Raw genomic sequence first — 23,308 nt, 5'->3', positions numbered from 1 at the left:
CTTGTGGGGACCTAATAGCAGACAGGACACAGCAGAAGTGATTGGTGAACTTGGAGACAAGTTAATAGAAATTATCTAAACTGATTCAAAGAGAAAATGAATTTAGAAAGAAAGCAACAACAGAAGTGTAGAGCATCCAGAGTACGGGACCATATCAAATGGTCTGACACATATGTAATTGGAATTCCAGAACAAAAGGAGAAAAAGAGAAGGAATAGAGCAGAAGAAGTAATGGAAGATAAGTTTTGAATATTGATGATAGATACCAACTAACAGACACAAGAAGCTCAGCAAAGTATAAAGTATACGGAAGGTATAAAGTGTACAGAAAGTATAAAGAAAACCACATCATAATAAAATTGCTAAGGAGGCCAAGGTGGGTGGATGACTTGAGGCCAGGAGTTCGAGATCAGCCTGGCCAACACGATGAAACCCCATCTCTACTAAAAATACAAAAGTAGACCGGTACCGTGGTGCACACCTGTAGTCCCAGCTACTTGGGAGGCTGAGGCATGAGAATGGCTTGATCCTGGGAGGCAGAAGTTGCAGTGAGCTGAGATCATACCACTGCATTCCATCATAGGCAACAGAGCGAGACTGTAAAAACATTTTAACAACAACAAAAAAACCCAAAAAAATTTTGCTAAAGGAACAAAGATAAAGAGAAAATCATAAAAGAAGCAAGAGGAAAAGTATACATTATGTAAAAGAAGGGAACAATGTTAAGGATGACAGCTGACTTGTCATCAGAAACGTTGGACCAGAAAACAGTGGATAAGTGCTAAAAGAAAGAAAACTGTCATTCTGTAATTCTATAGTCGGTGAAAATATCTTTTAAAAATGAAAGACATTTTGTTGAGACAAAAGTCTCAGAGAATTAGTCTTCCAGCAACCTGTACTACAAAAAATTCTTAGGCTGCAGGGAAATGATACCATTTGGAAACCTGGATCTGCAAGGAGTCCAGATTACCAGAAAAAGTAAATAGGGGATTAAATAGAAAAGGTCATCAATAATTAGGTCTATGTCTGCTTAAAAGACTAGTAACTGTTTAAAATTTATGGCATTTATAATCTATGCGACAGTAAAATATGTGGCAGTAAATGCTGAGTGTGAAAGTGATAGACTTACACTGTTGTGTTTTACATTGTTTATGAAATATTATGTTATTTGAAAGTAGAGATGAGTTAAGGGCACATAGTATAATTTCTAGTAACCATCAGGAATAACACATGCATATCAAGCGAAATCCTAAAATAATGATTTGATTATCCCAGAAGACAAGAAAGGAAGAACAAAGGAAGAAGGAACAGAAGGGCTAAATGGAAAACAGATGATAGATTTAATCCTAACCACATCAATACTTTCTTTAAATAGAAACATTTTAAACTTTCTCTTAAAAGGCAGAGATTATCAGGCTAAATTAAAAAGTGAAACTAAAATACTTGCATTTTGAGGATGAAGACACTGATTTAAAGAAAGTTAATGAAAAAATATGCCCTGCAAATGCAAGATATAAAAAAAAATATGCCCTGCAAATACAAGATATAAGATACGGTTTTATGAATGTTAGATAAAGTAGACTATAAAACAGATAAGCCAGGACCTTTAATGGTGGTAAAAGAGTCAAGAGCACAGAACTTTAAATGTATATGTACCTAATAAGAGGGCGGCAAACTACATGGAATAAAAATAGAACTGATGGGCGAGGTAGGCAAACTCAAAATCATAATCGGAGATTTTAACAAGTACCCCTCAGTAATTGAAAGAACAAGTGGACAGAAAATCTGTGAGGATATAGGGGGTTTGAACAATATACCAGCCAATCTGACTTAATTCATCTTTGTATACCAAACTCCCAAGTTGTAGAATACACATTCTTTTAATTTCCCATGAAATATATACCAAAACGGGACATCTGATAGGCCATAAAATAGTAAGTTTAAAAAGATTAATATACGGAGGGTGATGATAATGGGATAATTATAATCTTTTTAGATAATTCTCAAATATTGGAAAATCAAACAGTATTTAAAAAATAATCCTCGGGTCAAAGAAAAACTCAAAAGGGAAATTAGAAACGATTCCTAACCATGTGGTAATGAACACAAAATACTAGCGTATTTGTGGGATAAGTGTGTAGAGAAAGATTTGTAGCTTTAAATGGTTATGTTAGAAAAGAAGAAAGGTGTAAAGTCATGAGCCCATGCCTCAGGTGGGCCGTTGGTGTTGCTCTGCACTCCTGTTGTAATCTCTGTGTTAATTAGTTTTTGTGTTCTTAGTTGCCTATTTCATGTCTTTCCACCTTGTAGCTCCCCACACTGCGGATGACTGTGCTGCTTATTTCACTGGTAAAAGAAAAGCAATCAGAGGAGAAGTAAAGGTCTCCCTCTGAGACACTGCACGCTGATAGGCCCTGTACCCATGTCTCCTGCTCACCCTCCCTTAGATGGACAGGCTGTTCCTGCCCCTATCCAAGCCGTCTCCTCCAGCTAAGCACTGGGTTCCATACCCTGAGGCTTCTTCCAGGCTACATGCACCTTCTGTCTTCTCTGTATTTTCTTTTCCCCTTCTTTCTGTGTCATTCTCATCGAGTATAAATATGTAAAGAAATCTCCCAATTTGAGTACATTTCAAATCATCCTCTCTCTGTCATCCATTTCTTGCTCCCACAGCAAGATTCCTTGAAGGATGTATTCATACTCTATATCCCACATTGTCTGTTGTCCCCATTGAGATTTCGTCACACTCATGCTTTTGAAACTGCTCATTGGCATGACCGGTGACTTGCATACTGCTGAAATCCAGTGGCCAGGCTACCTTGTTACTTCATCTGTTGCTGGCATGCGACTCACAGATAGCTGCCTCCTCTGGAGAAACTCTCTTCACCTGCGCAGTGGTCTGCCGCCCCACTCTGGTGTTTTTCCTACCTCCCAAGCTGTTCTTTGTCTCCTCAGTGATCTTCCCCATTTGGCTCTTCTCTGCCTGTTGTCATTTACTAAGTGACCTCATCAGGTCCCATGGCTCAAAATAACATCTTTATGCTGATGATGTTCAAATGTATGTCTTCAGTTCTGACCTGTCTCCTAGTTTCAGACTTACATACAACTATACAACTGCCCACTCAATATCTTCACTTGGATTTCTAATAGGTATCTCTAATCCCACATGTCTAAAACTGCACCTGCGATTTCTTTCTCTCTTTTCCAGCCATCCCTCATCTGTCTTAGCAAGTGGAAGCTGTCCTCTTACAGTGCTTTTTTTGATTATCTTCTTTCTCTCATATCAGAGACATCCAGTCCAATAATGGATAAGGTCAGTCATCTTCAAAATGTATAGCAAATCAGTATGCCTGTTAGCTGCCCCGATGTCACTATTCCAATCCAAGTCAGTATGCCTCTCGCCTTCTGTCGGATTTCCAGTCACTCCCCTCAACCCCCGCCCCAACACAAAGGGAAGGGCATCTATTTCACTGTCCTCTTCTTCTGCCCTTTTCCCCATCACTCACTGGGCTTTAGCCACACTGGCCTCCTTGATGTTGCTCATATACACCAAGCACATATTTGTCTTCTGCCTGGAAGGTTCTTGCCCTAGATATTCATCTTCCCCCTCTTCAGTCAGTTGATACCATCTTATCAAAGAGGCCTTTTGTGACCACTGAAATACCACCACCCACTTCCTTCCACTCTGTTCTCTATAAAAAAATACGGCTTTATTTTCCCCATAGTGCTTATTTTCACCAGTCACATTGCTTGTTTATTGTCTGTTTTCCTCAACCATAATATACCCTTCAAGCTACAAGGACAAGGCCTGATACACAGTGGATGCTTGAATATTTGCTGAAAAAATGAATACGCTTAATAATCAATGTCTGTTAGCTCTTAAAATGCTTAGAAAGAATTTTAAGTATTTTAAGAAAGAATTATAAAGAAGTATTTTAAAAGTTAATTGTAGTTAATTATGGTTGACGTTTCTTTTTATTTTTCTGAATTTTTCAAATGTTCTATCATGAGCATGTGTTTTATAATCAGAATGGTAGCAGTAGAGTCTTTAATTGGACTTTGGGTCATTTTTCCTACTGTTTACTTTCCTGTATTTTCTGTATTTCTTACAATAAGCAAGTATTGCTTTTATAGGAGAAAAAATAGGTTTAAAAAAGAGGGAAAAAACTTTAAGCCCAATGTTATGACTTGTTATTTTATGGAATTCAATAGGAACTGACATTACAGATACTATAATGAAGTTTCTTTCTTAACTTTTCATTTTGAAATGATTTTAGACTTTAAAAAGATCAAAAACAGTACAAATAATTTCCATAAGCTTCCACCCAGATTTTGTTTTACATTTCTTCATTTTCTTAGACCTCCTTTCCACTTTCCCCCCATACATATGCATGTATGCATATATATTAAAAATCTCTTTTTTTGTTTCCTTTAATCTGAAATAGTTCCTCAGTCTTTCTGTGACTTTTATGACCTTGACGCTTTAGAAGGGAACCAGCATTTATGTTATGGAATGTCCCTTGGTCTGGCTTTTCTGATATTTCCTCGTGACTGGATTTAGGATATTGACAGAAATGCCACACGGCGCTGATGTGTCCTCCCCTGTGCGTTTCATTAGGAAGCTCGTGTGTCTGCTTGTGCCGTAACTGGTGATACTGACTTTCATCAGTGGATTGATTACCCGAAGTTTCTGTAGTGCAAAGATTTTTTTCCCTATGTAATTAAAAAGTATCATATGGGGAGGCACTTTGAGACTGTATAAATGTTCTGTGTGCCATCCTTCTTTGAACCCACGAGTCTCAGCATCCACTGATGATCCTTGACGGAAACAGTTGCTGTGGTGGTTGCAGAATGATGATTTTTTTTGTCATGCCATAATTTCTTCAACATTAGTTAGTTAACATTCTGCTGCAAATGCTTTCACTTATTTTCCTATTTATTTACTTGCTCATTTATATCAGTATGGACTGATGGATTATTTTATTCTGTGGTTTATAATCCATTGACTTATTTTGATCCTTACATTTTTCTACATTTGGCTGGTGGGAGCCCTTTCAGACAGGCTTCTGTGTCCTTTTGACATCTCCCCACCAATCTCAGAAGTCAAGTCCTTTGAGCACTTTACTCTTTCTAGCACAGCAGTGCATTCTAGGCTCATGTGGTTTTCTACCCTCCGCCCTGGAGCCATTTTCCCAAGAAACCTGATTCCTTTTAGTGGAGAACAAAAAGCCAAAATCTAGACAAACCGAGATCTAGGTGCTAGTGTGTGTGCTGAAATTTTATGAAAGCTCTAGTTATGACTGCTCTTTTGTTCCCCAGGAAGGACTCATACAAGATTACTTGGTTGTTTCCAGTAAATCTTCACTTTTAAATACAGCGGAAAAATCCATGTACAGTTTTTATGCTTTGGCAATTTAGAGGTGTGAGACAAAGTCAAAATATTAGTGATTTTCTTTATACTTCGTTTTCCAAAGTAAGAAAAGTTTCTTTTAAGCTATTCGTGTCTTTAAACAACTGAGTATAGTTTCGTAAACAAATTAAAACATTTACCTTTCTCTTTACCTAAACTCTCTTTACCTAAAACTCTCTGTACCTAAATTCTCTTTATTTAAAACTCTCCAGAATTTAGAAACTATTTATCAGTGGCTAAGGCCAAAATAATTGTCACCCAGTTACTAAAAATAATTCATTATTCAAAAAATAACATATAATTTCATGTCATGACCGACCCTATATTACTGACAATCTGGCCAGCCTACAATAAATAACAAAGTTATTTTTCCCCAAGAAACATGACTTCCTGGTAATAAACCTTCCCAACACCAAGAAATAAAAAAAACTCTTATTCTAACCCAAACAAAAATTAATCATCAGTACTTCCATAAAAATTTTTAATTTAAAAGTGCAGTTAGTATACAAATATATCCCAGTTTTGTTAGTTATGTTTTCTCCGATCTATAACTCACTTTTATACTATTTAAATTATTTAATTTATTTTAAATAAATACTACCATGTATAATCTATAGTTCCTTGTAATAGTCCCATTAAAATATATTAGGTACAGAAAAAGATGACATCAAGCTAAAAACGAGATCATATGAATTAAAAAAAAATACAGTCCAAAATGTGTTTTCTAATAATAGACAAGTATACACACCAAACCCGATACTCATTCCTTACGACTGTGACAACTGTAACTAAAGACTGTGGACTTCCCTAGAAAAGAGCCCTCCCGACTACATAATACAATCACTGCTGCTCTTGTAGATGCAACCCGAGGGTGGAACTATGACCAGAAGGGGGAACTAGGGAGCCCTTTGCTCATTCTCTGGGCTTGCCAGCAGAATTTCACAAAATCCCTTGTCAACAAAACTTCACAAAGTGCCTGACTCAAGGACTGAGAGCAGCCCTCTGGAAGAATGCCCTAAAGATGATACATGGGGTAGAGCGCAGGTTCCCGCATCCCCTGCCTAAATCACTGCATTTTCCAGAAAATGTGAATCAGTAATCCTAGCCCTTGTCTTTTCCTCTGCAGAAGATAATGTCTAATGATTTTGCTTTTATCATCTATAGCCAGATGTATCCTCGCATTTTACTCTATTGTAACTTCTATTAGGTTGGTGCAAAAGTATTTAATATAACTTCTAAACACATTTGATGTACCTGCTAGACACAGGCAGGGCCACCATCACTTATATGTAAACTGTGGGCCAAAATACTACTTTAAAATAGTCTAACAACTCCTGAGAAGCCTCTCCCGGGTTACATTCCTCAGTAAGACTTACAAATAAAGCTAACTTTAATTCTTCAAAAGCCTGATTTTTCTTTAGTTGACAGAGGCATTTATCTCAACCTGATGTACTTGGACTTGAGTTCATGTGGTACTAATAAGTCCAGAAGTGGAACCTTTGTCAACAAAGAATGAATAAATTGCATTTACCTCAATGTGGTCCATAATTCAGAATTAGTTTAGCTATTAATGGACTTGCCGTTGAAAGAGTGAGTAGAATTCGGCTTTTCAAATCATTTGCTGTTTGCAAAACTGAAGGCTGTAATTATAACACTTTATTCTTATCATCAGAAAATATAGCTCCTTCCATTTTTTTCTCTTCAGACACTTGTCAGCTTTCAGCAGCTGGCAAAATATTAATTATGCAAGTCTTTAAATTTTATGTCCCTTTATAAATTGAGAACTTCTGAGTAGAAATGTAGTATCAGTTGCATGTTTTTCACATAGGTTAGGCATCGGACATAGAGGCAAATGTTGCCTGTCCTTTTCTGCTTGTACAGCATTGAGCTGAGAATACATGGTGGTGTTCTCAACAGTAGTTGCTGTGCTTTGAGAATATTGCTGTCACTTTTGCAAGAGGCTATGGTGTACACTCCCATATTCTTGGTGTATATGCTGTCCCTATTAATTAGTTTTCTGTACAGCCGAAGGGGATGGGATGGGAGCTTTTAAGTTGCACTGGAGTATGTGTGTATATATCAATTTATTTTAAACTGTGAATGGTCAAGCAGAAACACAAAAATTGGTTTCATTTTGTGACTGTGTCAGACATTGAGAAATAAAGAACTGATAGACTTGAATATGAAGCATTTGGAACATGGTATTCATCTACAAATCACCCAGCATTTCACCAAATGGATTCTATAAAACAGTGGTTTTGAAAGATGTTATTAGGTGTTTCCAGGCCCAGTCACTCTAAGAATATGATATGTGAGATGCTTCTCTTGCAGATTGCCAGTGCACATTAACTTATTAATGACTTTGAGACACCCCAAGGCATAGAAACATGTTTAATCCTTTAGCTCCTCATTGCCCAGCCTTCCTTGAGCTGGAAGCATTTGTTGGCTTTGTGCTTGTTAGCAAGAAACACTGGCATAGATCATGTGTTTTTCATTCAGCTGATAGTTGTTGAGCACTGGCTGAAAACAAGCAGTGCAGAGGTGAAAGGCAGAGCTCCAGCTCTCCTAGAGCTTAGATGAATGAAGGCAAGATTAGAGTTCTCTGACGAGTCCTGTGATCCAGGTCAGCTCAGGGCATTGTGGAGCACAGAGGGGGGCAAATGCTCTTACAGAGTCCAGTCTATGTCCTGAGTTAGCCAGGACTCAGTTCTTGTGTTTTTATTCACTTATTTTGAAATCTTTTCTGAGTACCTACTGTAAGCCAGGCATGCTCTAGACATTGGAGACTGATAAAGCAGTACACAGAGCTAAGGGGAATCCTTGTCTTTGTGGATCATATGTTCTAGTGATGAGAGACAGACAAGAAACAAGATGAATGCATACAAGTGCATAATTTATTACTTGGTGATTAGTGCTAAGCAGGAAAATACAGCAGAGCAGGGATAAGAGGGCTGTGTGATCACATGTGTGATGAGGTGATGGCGTTTAGCCAGGGCTGCTAGGAAATCCTCACTTAGAAGGTGACATTTGGGTGTAGAGCTGGATGAAGTGAGGGAGCAAACCATGTAGTCTCTAGAGCAGAAGTGGTCTACACAGAAGGAACTGGAAATGCAAAGAACACGGGAGAAGGGAGGTGCTTGGCATGTCTGAGAAACACTGAGGAAGCCAGGGTAGTTGGAGTGGGACATACAAGGGAGAGGTTAATAGGAGATGAGGCCCAAAGGTGAACGGAGCTAGGTTGTGTAGGAGCTTATAAGTGGTCGTCTGGCCTTTAACTTTTATTCGGAGTGAATTGGTAAGGCATGGAGTGGATTTGAACACTCAGAGGAGCAACAGGATCTGAGGCTGGTTTGGACAAGATGGCTGGGGCTGCTTGGTTGAGAGTGGTCTGAGCAGGGGCGTGGATGGAGACAAGGTTGCTGGAAGACCAATCCCTTGGCAGTTAGGGAGGTTGAGGCAAGTGGTGATTATGCCTTGGGGCAGGGTAGGATCGGGGCAGGTGGTGCAGAGCAGTCAGACCCCGGATGTATTCTGAAAATGGATGTGTATGACAGTTTGCTGGAGAGCCAGTGTGGAGTGTGAGCGAATGAGAGATGGCAAGGATGATCCTAAAGTCTGGGACTGGAGCAACAGGAAGAATGGAGCTGGCTCTTCCAACAGGGGAAGACAGGAGAGGAGCGGGCTTATGAGGGGGTATGTGGACTCCATTCCGGCCAAGTTGTATGTTCAGTTATTAGACACCCAGTGGTGCTGTCAGTAAGGAGCTTGATACATGCGTCAGGATCTCAGGAAGAGGTCCATCTGGAGGTAGAAATTTAGGAATCGTCAGCATAGAGGAAGTGTTTACAGCCATTAGGCTGGATGAGATGCCTAAATGAATGTTGATGGAAAAGAGAAGAGGTTGGAATATTTAACACAGCTCTTTTTTTCTGTATCAGTAGTTTTTAAAAGTGGAGTTTTTGGAAATATTAAACCACTAGGTTTAGAGGCAGAAGTAATTAGTTTTTTGTTTTTGTTTTTGTTTCAAAAAGAACTTTTGTTAAAGAAAAAGAAAAAGCGAAGACCTTGAGCTCTGGGCTCCTGCAGAGTTTTGAGTCTGGGGAGGGAGGAGGCAGCAGTGGGAGTGGAGGGCCCGTGAGGCGGGAGGGCGCCTGCAGGCTCTTGGCAGGCAGGCCTGGCCTGGGCATCATGGTCAGCACTGGGCCGTGCCACGAGAGGCCGGATGGATGGGACCTGGGATCTGGCCCTTGACTTAGCAGGGAGAGATGGTCTGCCGAGTTGGGTCAGCCCTTTCTTAGAGTGATAGGGCAAAAACAGGACTGGCCTGGGGCTGGGCAGAATGGGGAAAGGGGCGAGGACAGAGCTCCGGGGAAGCTTTGCTGTGAAGGGAAGAGAAAGAGTATAGGGTGAGGAGCAGGGGAAGAGGGAGGGCGTTTTCAGTGCAGAATTCTAGATTTTTATGATTTTCTTCTCCAGGTTTTAAAAAAAAAAAATTGTGATACAATTTACATAACATTAAATTTACCTGAACCGTTTTTAGGTGGACAGTCCAGTAGTGTCTTTGTGTGTTGCTGTAAAGGAATACCTGAGTCTGGGTAACTTATAAAGAAAAGTTTATTTAGGTGGTGATTCTGCAGGCTGTACAGGAAGCATAGCACCAGTATCTGCTGCTGGTGAGGCCTCAGAAGGTTTCCACTGATGAAGGAAGGTGAAGGCGAGCTGTGTGTGCAGGGGTCACGTGGAGAGAGAGGAAACAAGGAGCGGAGGTGCTGCAGGCTCTTTTTAACAGCTAGCTGTCACAGGAACTGCTAGAGTAAAACTCGCTCACTCAGGGAGGGCATTAGTCTATTCATGAGGGATCCACCCCCGTGATCCAAACAAATTCCAGTATGTCCCACCTCCAACATTGGGGATCACATTTCAGTATGAGATTTGGAGGCAACCAGCATCCAAACTGTAGCAAGTAGTGTTAACCCCTGTGTATACATGGTTGTGCAGCGGGTCTCCAGAATGTTGTCATCTTGCAGAAGTAAGACTCTGCGCTCATTAAAGAACTCCCCATTTCCCTCCTCCTCTGACCTCTGGCAGCCACCATTCTACTGTCTCTACGAAATGGACTACTTTAGATGCCTCATATAAGTGGAATCGTACAGTATTTGTCTTTTTGTGACTGGTTTATTTTGCTTAGCCTATTGTCGTCCTCAGGGTTCATCCATGTTGTAGTATGTGTCAGAATTTCCTTCCTTTAAAGGCTGAATAATATTCCATTGTATGTGTATACTACGTTTTGTTTGTCCATTCATACATTGATGGACACTCAGGTTCTTCCACCTCTGCTACTATGAATAATGCTTCTGTGCACATAGGTATGCAAACGTCTCTTCAGTCCTTGCTTGTACTTCTTTATGGGTATATACTCAAGTAGGGTTGCTGGGTCATATGTTTAATTTTGGGGGGACCACCACACAGTTTTCCACAGCAGTTGTACCACTTTACATTCTCACCAACAGTGCACAGGGTTCTAATTTCTCCACATTCTTACCAACAGTTCTCTGCATTTTTGTTTTTGTTTTTTAAACAAAAACATTCTAATGGATATGAGAGGTGGTGGTGAAAGGGATTTCAGTCATTCTTAAAACTGTTAAAATGATTGAAATCATGGCAGATTTGTAAGAAGAGAAATGGTAGGTAAAACACTTAGGCTTTGGTCCGCCCCTGTGAGTGCTCCGGAGTGTCAGCTATTACTGTGAGGAAGGGGGTGCCCATGCATGAGGCAGAGGGAGCAGAGCAGCTGTGCAGAAGCACAGACAGAGCGTGAGGAAGTGGGAGAAGTGTGGGACTGCAAGTAGTGCATTCTGGCTGGAGCACCAGGCGAGGGCAGAAACGAGGTGTGGCCAGTTAGAAAGGCTACTGTTAAAAAGTCAAAAATAACAGATGTTGGCAATGCTGCAGAAAAAAGCGAATGCTTACTTACTGTAAACACGGTGGGAATGTAAATTAGTTCAGCCACTGTGGAAAGGAGAACGTAAAATAGAAGTACCATTCCATCCAGCAATTCCGTTACTGGGCATAGACCCAAAGGAAAATGGATCATTTTACCAAGAAGACACATGCACTCGTATGTTCATCACAGTGCTCTTTGCAGTAAGAAAGACATGGAATCCACCTGAGTACCTATCAATGGTGGACTGGATAAAGAAAATGTGGTACGTCATGGGATACTACACAGCCATAATAAAGAATGAGGTCATGTCTTTTGCATCAACATGGATGCAGCTGGAGGCCATTATTATAAGAGAATTAACACGGGAACGGAAAACCAAATACTGCATGTTCTCACTTATAAGTGGGAGCTAAGTATTGGGTACACATAGACATAAAAACGGGAACAGTAGACACTGGGGACTACTGGATGAGGAGAGAGAGAGTGGGACAAGGGCCGACAAACTGTCTCTTGGATACTATGTTCACTACCTGGGTATGGGATCATTCATTCCCCAAACTGCAGGGTCACTCAGTATACCCATGTAACAAACCTGTACATGTACCCTCTGAATCTAAGGTAAATGTTGAAATTATTTTTTTAAAAACTGGGAAAAGAAATGAAGTGCGGTGCACAGGGCCTTCTGTGTCATACTGAGGGGCTTACTAGATTTTATCTTGAAATGACAGGGAGCAGTAAAGAATTTAAATAGAAATGATGTAGTCAGCTCTTCCTGTTAGATCATTTGGCAGCAGTGCGATGCATGGGTTCGGGGGTGGGAGGTGAATCTAAAAGCTATTGATGTAATTCAGGAGAGAAACGAGGGTCTGGGGCAAGATGGCAGTGGGTGTAGAAGGGGGGACAATACTTGGTGTTGAGTTAGCCATAGAGGGAGCTGTCACAGTGACACCATTTCTGGCTTGGGCTTCATTTTGGATGGTGGGTGCTTTTCAACATGGGGATGCAAGTTTGAGGTAAGGTGAAAAGGAATTATATTTCAGCTTATACAGGATTTGAGAATCTTAGCAGACATCAACATGGAGATGCTCAGTAGCTAATTAGATAACAAGTCTGGAGCTCAGGAGAGAGTTCATAAAGCAGTAAATGAGCATTAATTCTGGATGCCACAGCTAGTTATAGTATGTTAAAATGTATATAGTTTGTGTGAAGGCGTTATTTTTTTGTCTTTGTGGAACCATTTTGCATATTATGGAAATGGAAACTTTCGACAGAATATTGAGTGAACACAGAGGACCATGCTGTGGATATTGAGCTTTAAGAGAAGCAATTTATTGCTTAGCTGAAGGCTGAAATCTGGATTTTTCTGTCCTTTTTTGATGGGGGATGGGGTACATGTTTATTGATTTATTCTTATTTTCTAAGAGAAATTCTTCTTGTTAAAACAGTTACACAGAATCTATGAAATTATACTAATTTTAAACTCGTAAGAATTCATCCCCAGTGTCTAGGTGTAACCATTTAAGCAGTAAAATATTTTAGTCCATTTCATTAAGTAGATAAGAAATTATCGAGTGTTTCATGGCATGAAATAATTCATGAAGATTGCAGCCAAGTGAGTGCAGGTAGCTATGTGATAAAAGCAGAGAACTAAAAGTTAGAAGACCACATTGTTGTTTCATCTATTTCTGCTATGTACTAGCCATGGGATTTGGACAGACCACCTTTCTGATCCTCTGTTTAGTCAGCCAGAGAATGAAAACATTAACTCCCTGTTTACCTCCCGGACTCACTCACTCATTGAACAGGTGTATGCAGGAGACATCACACAGGCAGAGTTCACGGTCTCATGGATTATAGCAAAGGGTACAGAAAATGGCTGTGAAAGCAACGTATAAACTGTAAAGCACCACGAGAACTTTAGGGTGATTCTTAACTGTAATGAAGTTTTCTTCCTGGGAGGTTCAGGTTCTCTTTCTCATTTGAGTGACAAACCGATGGAAAATAAAAATAAAAAGAAGTAGTAGGTATCTCTTTCAGAAAAGTTAAGGTGAGATGTGTCTTACCCACTCAGTGTAGGCAGCTGTTAAATATTTGTTGAATGGATAAAGTAATGGTGTTAGGATTTGGAAATTCAGTGTAAGCAGGTAATGATTCTTATCTTGCTTGCTAAATTTTCAGAAATGTTACATTTTAAGAAAAGTGGGAGTTATATCTAGCACTCAGAGGAATGTAGAAATGAGCCATGCAGAAAAAGTTAACCCAGAATTCAAAATCTTGGTTTATAGAGAGTGCCTGAGTCAGCACTATATACCTAGATTTCGAAATACTAATTGGAAGAATTTAATGCCATTGGAAAGTGTTAGGCACAAATAAGGTATCTAATGTTTCTGATTGTGAATGAGATAAAATCCCCGATTTAAAGGCCAACATGATAATTGAATTATCTTGGGGAATAAAGTGAAAGTGTAGTTCCTGAGATTGTATTTACACTTAAAGCATGAAAAATGAGAACTTAAGTTGCAATTAGTGGGAAGCAACTTGAGCGATAGCTCATATAGCAATAAAGATTCTATACTATCTGGGATATTTTAAAATTCTACAACTTTGAGTCAGTTTCAGATTTATAAGAGTATCTCCAATAAACTTCAGAAGTTCTAAAGGCCTTGGACTGTGACACTTTATTTTCATACTCGTTTGCACGAAATCCAACATGTTGACAGGTGAGGATGTGTGAGGGCCGCTTCATCAGCTCCGTAACAGATGGCCTTCTCCATTCATTTTATTCTACAGGCAAACATGCTGAGGACATATTTGGTGAGTTGTTCAATGAGGCTAACAACTTCTACATCAGAGCAAATTCTCTTCAAGACAGAATTGATCGCCTCGCTGTCAAAGTCACCCAGCTGGATTCAACAGTGGAAGAGGGTAGGTAATTGCTTGAAAGCAGTGAGCTAGAAGTGATGTTGACAAGATGGTAGTAATTAATTGCAGTGTAATTACTGCTTTTTCCTTGGGGTGGTATGCTGATATTTCATCGTGTCTTTTCCTAGAAGAATAGTGAGGGGGGAAAAACCTACAACTTTGGGTTAATTCACAACGAAAAGATTCATATCTGGTCTACTTCATACTCTGTACTCTTTTTTAAGAAAATTACCAATATAGTATTTGTTTTAAAGGCTTCTTTGAATACAGTCAGTATTAGAAGCCTCAATTTAGGTTACTGATAGTTATTTTTAAAATAGTTTCTTACCTAAAAATTACAGAGCCACTCTAGAGATATGGTCCAACCGAGACAGTGTTACACATACTTTGTGTGACACAAGCACCTGGTGCTCTTAGGATTGATGCCCGTAAAATCCTGGTGATTCTGCTGATTTAAAAATTGTATTAACCTTCTCAGAAATAGAATTTACTGAAGGCCTTTAGGCTGCAGGCTTTAAAATAATGTTAATATTGACAAGCATTGTATAGTTAACTGATAGTCATTTGATGATACACCCTGAAATTGTCAGCCTCAACAAAATTGAAACTGTCAACAATCCCTTTTTAAAAATTTTACTTTCAGTATCTTGAATGAAAGACTGAGATTGAGCTTAAGAAAATATGCTAAAAAAGTACAAAATATACTACTTCATATTTATTTTGAGAAAAATATTTAGGTTAAAATTTAGTTTTACCTTTAAATAATGGCAGTTAACAGTTTCTCTTGTTCCTTTGAAAAGATCCTAGTGTCTGATTTTTGTGCTATATCTATAGAGTAGTATTGGTAAAAATAATGCTTTTTTTTTTTTTAATGTAGTTATTTGTAGGAGTCATCCCTCATCATTTAAAAAATATATGTTGCCTCATATTCAGGTCTTTTTCAAAGGTCAAAATTTGATTAGTGATTTACAAATATAACAAAAATGTAGAACATTGATTTTAATATCCATTATAGAAGCATTGTTACTTTTACAACAATAAGTATTATTTGGTCTGTTCAGGTAAGGAAATCTTAACATCTTAAACCAATCATTCACGTTTTAAATTAGTATCACAAGTGATTTTTAATAGCTATTCATATTTCTTCAACTTTTTGTTGGCTGTTGCCATTTGAATGCTTATGATAACCTTACCCTGGAAAAGATTAATCTGTAGATTAAATTTTATGATATTTTATAGTACATGTCATATCTTTAAAATCCTTTTCCAAACAAGGTTTGACCTTATTACTTTTCTTGGTCATGGATGTTACAGTAGAAGAAATACTTGACTGAAAATTAGGAAGTCTGTATTCTATTTTGGGGTTGTCACTTTTTCGCTGGAGTTTTTGGAATGTTAACATTTCTGAAGCCCAGCTTCAGTGGTTGAATAGGTGGGTTAATAGCCTAGTCTGTCCACCTCAAAAAGTTTGATGAAAGTCAGATGAGTTGATAAATGAAATGTAAAGTGCTGTACAAGCACAAGAAAGAACTTTACCCAGCCCCGATTTTCTGAATCCTTAGTGTAATTTTGTATCATCGATCAAGCTACTTAATTTTTGGGACTAGATGCATGTTGAAAAGCTTTGCCATCTTTCCTTAATGTTTGTTGCAGAAAACCTTAATGTGTTATTTCCATCTGTGTAATTTTTGCAGAAGTATTTCCCACATGCATTATATTTAAACTAATGTTGTTTGAACTGTGTTTTCCTTAGGGTATTGAAATCTGTGCATTTACATGCCTGTTACATTCATAGCTATATTCCTATGTGATTTCTGAGAAGTGCTATTTAAATAAAGAATGTTACTCTAATATTAGGTTCAGTGAAATAATTAGATTACTACAAAAAAAAAGATCATGATTTGACCTCATTTCATAGTGATAGCTGTTATCTGTGAAAGGGAAGGAATGCACATGCTATTAAGCATGATTTTAAATGGACAATAAAAATGTTATTTGGTTGTTCTAGGAGGTATTTTTGATTGTGAGTCAAGTGGTACTTATTTCTAAACAGTTAAAAATATTTCTGTATAACTCAACTGGGGGATTTTCTCTAAATAGTCTCACTACAGGATATCAACATGAAAAAAGCTTTCAAAAGTTCCACAGTCCAAGACCAGCAGGTGGTTTCAAAGAACAGCATTCCTAATCCTGTTGCTGATATTTACAACCAGAGTGATAAGCCACCGCCTCTGAACATCCTGACACCATACAGGTATAGCTTCATGCGTGCTAGAACCTTTCCTAGAGCTGAGGGGAGAGCTGGGCAGAGCTGGGAGCAAGCTGATGCATTGTGTGGGAATGTCCTTGATGGCTCATCTGGGTTAAAATTCAGAATTGCTTCAAACTTTGAAGATAATAATTGCATTATATACAGTGAAACTACTCATTGGTACATAATTATTAAAGTTATAGTATTTCAGCATAGTGATACGTTTAACAGTAGAAACGTGAGCTCTGATTTTAGCTTTTAGATGTAGCTACCTTAAGTAGAAGTCAGTACGTTGCCTGACAGTATTGTGTGTGGTTATGTTTTTAGATTCAATGTCAATTTGAAAGGAACTACAGAATTCATTTATAATGCAGCAAAATACGTGTCTCAGCACTGCAGAGACATTTGCTATTTAATTCAGAAAAAACATATTCTGTAGTGTTAGGGGTTTTGAAGAGTGAAAATATAGTCAACAAATTAACCTTCTGTTACTGGAAAATGGTAGGACACGTTGTCAGGACCAGACTTCCAAGAAAAACAATGGAAAATAAATAGTGCAAAAAAATAATATGAAGAGACTAACTAAAAATGCTCTTTCTAAACACCCCTCCTGCCTTCTCCCAGCTCAGCACTTTCTTCCCATACCTGCTGTCGCCTCCTGTCCCATATCCCTCTTTCAAACACTATCTCTCCGTCCCTTGTGGTATGCCATGTCCTCCCTCCACCTCTGTGGCCTCCTGTGGAGCTCAACCTTTGGCCTCTGACAAGCACAGACTGTGGTGGCCAGTGATCCTCACAGCCCCAGGCCAACTCTGGTGATTCTCCTGTGAGGGCCTTCCAGAAGCCTGCGAGTTCTCCCCTTCCATTTACTGTCCTCTCAGCAGGCCTGCCCTTATAGGGGCTCTTTGGCCCATCTCAGGGAGTACGTAAAATTTTTCTTGGTCCGAATTCCTGTCCTTTCTCACTGTCCACAGGGAGATGTTTGGAGCCACCCTGTTGCAGCTGTGCTAGGAAAGTGCATTTCAAAGTACATCACTTTCTTTCTGCACAGACAAGGAGAGGCTCTCAGAAAAACAGTCCACATGGAAGGTGATGGCAGAGGAGAAAGATGCCACACCTTGTTATGGAAAAAGTAGACTTCTCTGGAGGTTTTAGCACGCTTATTTAAAAAGATTAAGGATATGTGTGATTATAACATTATAATCCTAACGTTTTAATTTATGGCTTTGCATTTATTCAGCGGGCGTTTTCCTGGGGCAGTTTCATTTTTACTTAGCACTGAAGCCTCAAACACAATATGACATGTAGGCTTGCTCCTGAAAACTTTCTGCCTGCTGTTACTAAGAAACCTCACTGGAAATTCTGTTCCAAAGGAAAAAAAAATTGGATAACCCAGTGAACCACTTACATTGATTAATCTAGATCATGATAAAATATTTGTAGTGAGTTACAGTTTTTAATTGCATGAAGACTGATTTGACGTGTGTGTGTGTGTGTGTGTGTGTGTATTCAGTCTTATGGAAAATAAAGCATATCTTTGACTTTCTTTTCTTTTTTGAGATGGGGTCTCGCTCTGTCACCCAGGCTGGAGAGCAGTGGCGCGGTCTCAGCTCACTGCAACCTCTGCCTCCTGGGTTTAAGCGATTCTCCTGCCTCAGCCTCCCAAGTATCTTTGACTTTTTAATAGTGTGTTTAAGGATAGCGGTGCCAGCACACATTTGCTTTTTCATTATTATAGCAATATATGGGGTATATAACATATAAACTTTCACATTTGAACTTAAATATGGCACTGTAACAATATTGTCTTAATATAAGAAGTACAAAGTGACTGAAAAAAAGATTTTTTTTGAGACATAGTTTTGCTTCACTCTTGCTGTCCTGGCAGGAGTGCAATGGTGCGAGCTCAGCTCACTACAACCGCCACCTCCCAACTTCAAGCGATTCTTCTGCCTCAGCCTCCCAAGTACCTGGGATTAAAGGCATGTGCCACCAAGCCCGGCTAATTTTTGTATTTTTAGTAGAAATGGGGTTTCACCATGTTGGTCAGGCTGGTCTCAAACTACTGACCTCAGGTGATCCACCTGCCTCGGCCTCCCCAAAGTGCTGGGATCACAGGAATAAGCCACTGTGCCCAGCCTAAGTGACCGAAAAATTAAGTGTTTAGAAGCTATAGGAAACAACAGATGCTGGAGAGGATGTGGAGAAATAGGAACGCTTTTACCCTGTTGGTGGGAGTGTAAACTAGTTCAACCATTGTGGAAGACAGTGTGGTGATTCCTCAAGGATCTAGAACTAGAAATACCATTTGACCCAGCGATCCCATTACTGGGTATATACCCAAAGGATTATAAAGCATCCTTCTGTAAAGACACATGCACACGTATGTTTATTGCGGCACTATTCACACTAGGACATACTTGCAACCAACTCAAATGCCCATCAACGTTAGACTGGATAAAGAAAATGTGGCACATATACACCATGGAATACTGTGCAGCCATAAAAGAGAATGAGGTCCTGTCCTTTGCAGGGACATGGATGAAGCTGGAAACCATCATTCTCAGCAAACTAACACAGGAACAGAAAAACACCACATGTTCTTACTCATAAGTGGGAGTTGAACAGAGAGAACATAAGGGCACAGGGAGGGGAACATCACACACTGGACCTGTTGGGGGGTGGGGGCAAGGGGGAGGGATAGCATGAGGAGAAATAGCTAATGTGGATGAGGGGTTGATGGGTGCAGCAAACCACCATGGCACATGTATACCTGTGTAACAAACCTGCATTCTACACGTGTATCCCAGAACTTAAAGTGTAATAATAAAAAAGAACATATCTGTTTATATTCTCGTCAAGGTTAACATTTGCTTACTTAAGTGAGTTCCCGCCTTCATTAAGGTACTGGCTCCATTTTTAGAAAAAGAAATGCACATCTTATATGTCTTAAATTTTGCAGCTTTTTCTAGACCTCTACCTACATTCAAGGCCTTGGTATCTTAGGGAAACAAATTATCTTTCTCACAATGATGTTATTAATGTAATATCTATCATGCAGGTTGCCTATCAATTAGGAAACTAGGAAAAGAAAGGAAGGACATTAATAGTCAAAGATTAAGGTGTAGTGTGAGTTGCACTGGCTCCTCAGTGATTTTCAGACATAGCAACTAGAATAGCCCCATAGGCACCCAGGCCTTGGTATTTGATGGTAAGACACTTAACAGGAGATGGCATAGCGGGGGCTTTAATGACAGACCTTTGCTTTCTTCTGAACAATTAGCCTTCTTTGACTGTTTGGGCATCAACTCTCCTGTGCTCATTTAACTGATTTTGCTTCCCCTGTGTTGCTGAATGACTCATTGAAATACTGATATGAAATAATATAAAATGTTCTGCCTCCTTTGAAGGTAGTCTTCAGAAGCATCACTAGAAGACAGTGTTTACTTTGTATCATGATGGTTTTGATCATGACTATTGATTTACATGACAGCTTTGGACCTCTGCTAGCTGCATCATTGGTTTTATGATAAATGAGCTACTTATATGAAGACTTAAAATATTCTTCAGACCACAGTAATTGCCTGTGACAGTGCTTTAAAATGAAATGGCTACAGGTGAATAAAGCTTCTGTATAGGTTACTTCCAGTTTGAAAATACATAGTTCGTCCCTGTTTTTCCTCACATTTATGCCCATAAACACTTTGCTTCTTTCCTAATTGAACTTAGAGATGTTGGGCAAACTTTATTGAGAAAAAGGGATAGAGTACTTACTAATTTTTAATCCTAACGATGTTGAAGCTCCAGTGTAGAAGTGAATGTGTGCTTTCTAAGAATCCATCCATCTCTGTGTATGATCCCATGTTGGAATAAGCAAAAAATTTCCTGAAGTAATTGAGGTATTATAAATTGCTGAATATGAGCCATGTTGTGATTTTTTTTTTTTTTTTTTTTTTTTTTTAGCACTTTTTTTTACTCGATTCTAAATTTGCAAGAATACTTTTAACCTACAACAGGTTATTCTGCAACAGGTTGCTGTTTGATGTTTTCACATTTTTTCAAATAAGGAAACTTAAAGACTTAATATGTGTAGGATAGTTTAAGTGCCCCATGTGGACGTTACAATCCCATGAGTTCAAATCAAGTTAACATTAACCTGCATCTAAAAGTCTCTAACAGTCTTTTCTTCCCTGACTTACAATACATTGATTTGTAGAGATGACAAGAAGGATGGGCTGAAGTTCTATACTGATCCTTCCTATTTCTTTGACCTCTGGAAAGAAAAAATGCTGCAGGACACAGAAGACAAAAGGAAAGAGAAAAGGCGTCAAAAGGTAAATACTTTCAGTATGGGAAATGTGCATATCAGTGTTTAAAAGGAAATTCTTGTTTAGAAATAGAAAATTATTTAAGCGGTTGAGATATTGGATATAGTGCTGAAGTTTTTTTAGAGGTTGCATTTCTCACGAAAGATCCTGACAATTCAGTCTAATGCAGTAATACTATTTTTCAGTAAGTACTGGTTTGTTCCCCAGCACTTGCTTTGCTTTAACAAAAGTAGTTCCTAAACTTAGTTTTGCTACCATGTTTTAGTAACTTCTCTCCTGCTTTCTCAAATTTTTGTAAAGCAGTCGGTATTCCAAATCAGATACAATGATGTGCTTGTGTCTTTTTAACATTTTTAATTGTTGGGTTGCCTTCTAGCTGTGATTAAAATCTTGGTGAGATGTTCACATGGCATTGAGAGGCATATGTGGTTTGCACATTCAGGGGATAGGATTTACTGAAAAGGAACTTCCCTTTAAGGGGTAGGGGTAGGAAGAGACTTGCAAGTCTGAAGGTTGAGAAATACCTGCATTGCAAGCAGTCATCAAAGGAGAAGCCCACTCGACTAAGGTAAAGGGATTTGTGAAAATTGTTCCTTTTGGACCCAGAAATTAGACTTAGGCCACTGAGAGGAATGATTCTCTAAGGACAAGTATTTTTTAAATATTTTTATACGTCAGCTATATTTTAAAATGACCATCCAGTTTGCTTGACAGATTAGAGCACTTTAGTTAGGAGAAATGCTTAGCATTTTGTGAGCTGATAGCCTTAGGGTTTTGAGGCACTGAGGGTGTTGGCCCAGTAGGAGTGACAGTTTGGTTTGGAGGAGAATCTGAAAATCAAAAAACAGCATTTAACTGAGAACAGTTTGCAGACTGTGCTGTTGTAAGACACCATGACTGGTTCCGGGAAAGGGGGGTGCAAAGGACTTGGTCTTCTTGTGCTCATGGCTTTGGGAGATTTAATTGGGATATATCTTGGAAAAGTTGCTAGCTTTTACAGAGCATTCAAGTGAAGAAAAAAGAAAGATTCCAATCTTTTGAGTGGAAAAGGAACAGATATTTAAAAAGCATATTTGTCTTAATCCTCATGCTTTTTTATAGTTACAGGGGAAAAATGCTGGGGCTTACCTGCCTTTAAAATGTGCCTGCTTTTTAAAAAAGGCCTTCTAGGTTTCCTTTCTCAATGATGCTTTTGGCAAAACTGTTTAATTTTTTGTCACTCTTCTTGAAGGGGAAACAATTTTTATGTATGGATATTGTGTCTTTAAAATCACTTATTATATCCTGGGCTGTTTTGTCTCGTTCTACTTTCCTCAAACACATAAAATTCTGGTAAGAATTTCTTTCATTCACTTATATAATGACTTGATGTTGAATGCCTTCTAAATGCTGGATAAACAGTGGCAGAGAAAAACAGGATTACCACCCTCATGGAGAGGACAGTATAATGAAGGACACAGGCCGTCAATAATCATGCAGCCTCGGAAATGCGGAAGGAGGGAGAGAAGTTTCAAAATGTTCACATAGGTCCACTTCCTATGGAAATAGAAAATGAGGCAAGATACTCTTTATTCCCCAGGATTTCAGAAGCCCAAATCACGTTCAGTTTGCAGTTGACAAATCTGAAGGAAAAATTAGTTTAGAAAATGTGAGGATTAAAAACCCCACATTTTTGAACTTTGTTTCCTTTAGTTGGATGCTTTAAAAACACTAAAAACCTCATTAGACAAGTATGAAGCTTTAAACATGTAATGACACTGTTGGTAAGTGTGGTGAAGGAAAAGTACAGAGCACTCTGAGTGAGATGACCTGTGGGTGACTGTGTACGCACAGTGAGGGGTCAAGAAGACCTGTCTGAGGAGGCGTCATGCAGGCTGGGATCCCTGGGATCCGCGGGAGGGGAGCAGAGGCTAGCTCAACAATGGGGGATGCCACAGGGAGGCTGGAGAGGTGGGGAGCAGGTGAGGTGACATGCTTCCGAATTGAGGAGGCTTCTAAGTAGCAGTGCCTGAGATCATCCTGGGGGAGGAACTGGTTTGGCAGCTTCTAAGGATTTTAATGTAGGCCAGTGTAACTGGAGCCTGGATTCATCACTGTTCATATTCTTTCATGTTTGGTTCGCGTGCGCTTGTGGGTCCTGTGTGCATGTTGATAGGTAGATTTGGAGACTGAACCATGGTGAAGAAAGTTGCAGATATCATAACACTTCATCCCTGAATTTGTCAGCATACATCTTTTGAAAAGTAAGGGGAATAGTTATTCATTATTTTTAATACGATGGTTCTTAATCAGGATGCATATTGGAATCACATTGAAATCTCCCTCCCTCACTTTTTTCCTTTGGTTTTTCAAAGTACACACCCAATACATGCTGGTTGTAAAATGTTCAAATAGTACTCCCTTCCCTGAGAGTACCTAGCCACGGGTAACAGCTTGGTGTGCATCTTTTAAGA

General features: G+C 39.1%; 1 protein-coding gene across 1 annotated transcript in view; it reads left to right on the top strand.

Moving 5' to 3' along the window:
- Positions 1–23,308, top strand: part of WASF3 (WASP family member 3) — a 74,924-nt gene that overhangs the window by 37,063 nt on the left and 14,553 nt on the right. The window contains exons 3-5 of the mRNA XM_026454230.2: positions 14,145–14,279; positions 16,377–16,530; positions 20,744–20,861. Coding sequence (XP_026310015.1) covers positions 14,145–14,279; positions 16,377–16,530; positions 20,744–20,861 — 407 coding nt within the window. The remainder of the gene's footprint in view (positions 1–14,144; positions 14,280–16,376; positions 16,531–20,743; positions 20,862–23,308) is intronic.

The sequence above is a fragment of the Piliocolobus tephrosceles genome, chromosome X, assembly GCF_002776525.5.
Source record: "Piliocolobus tephrosceles isolate RC106 chromosome X, ASM277652v3, whole genome shotgun sequence".
In the NCBI taxonomy this organism is placed as follows: Eukaryota; Metazoa; Chordata; class Mammalia; order Primates; family Cercopithecidae; genus Piliocolobus; species Piliocolobus tephrosceles.
The sequence above is the reverse complement of the archived record's forward strand: the minus strand, read 5'-3'. Positions and strand labels throughout refer to the sequence as shown.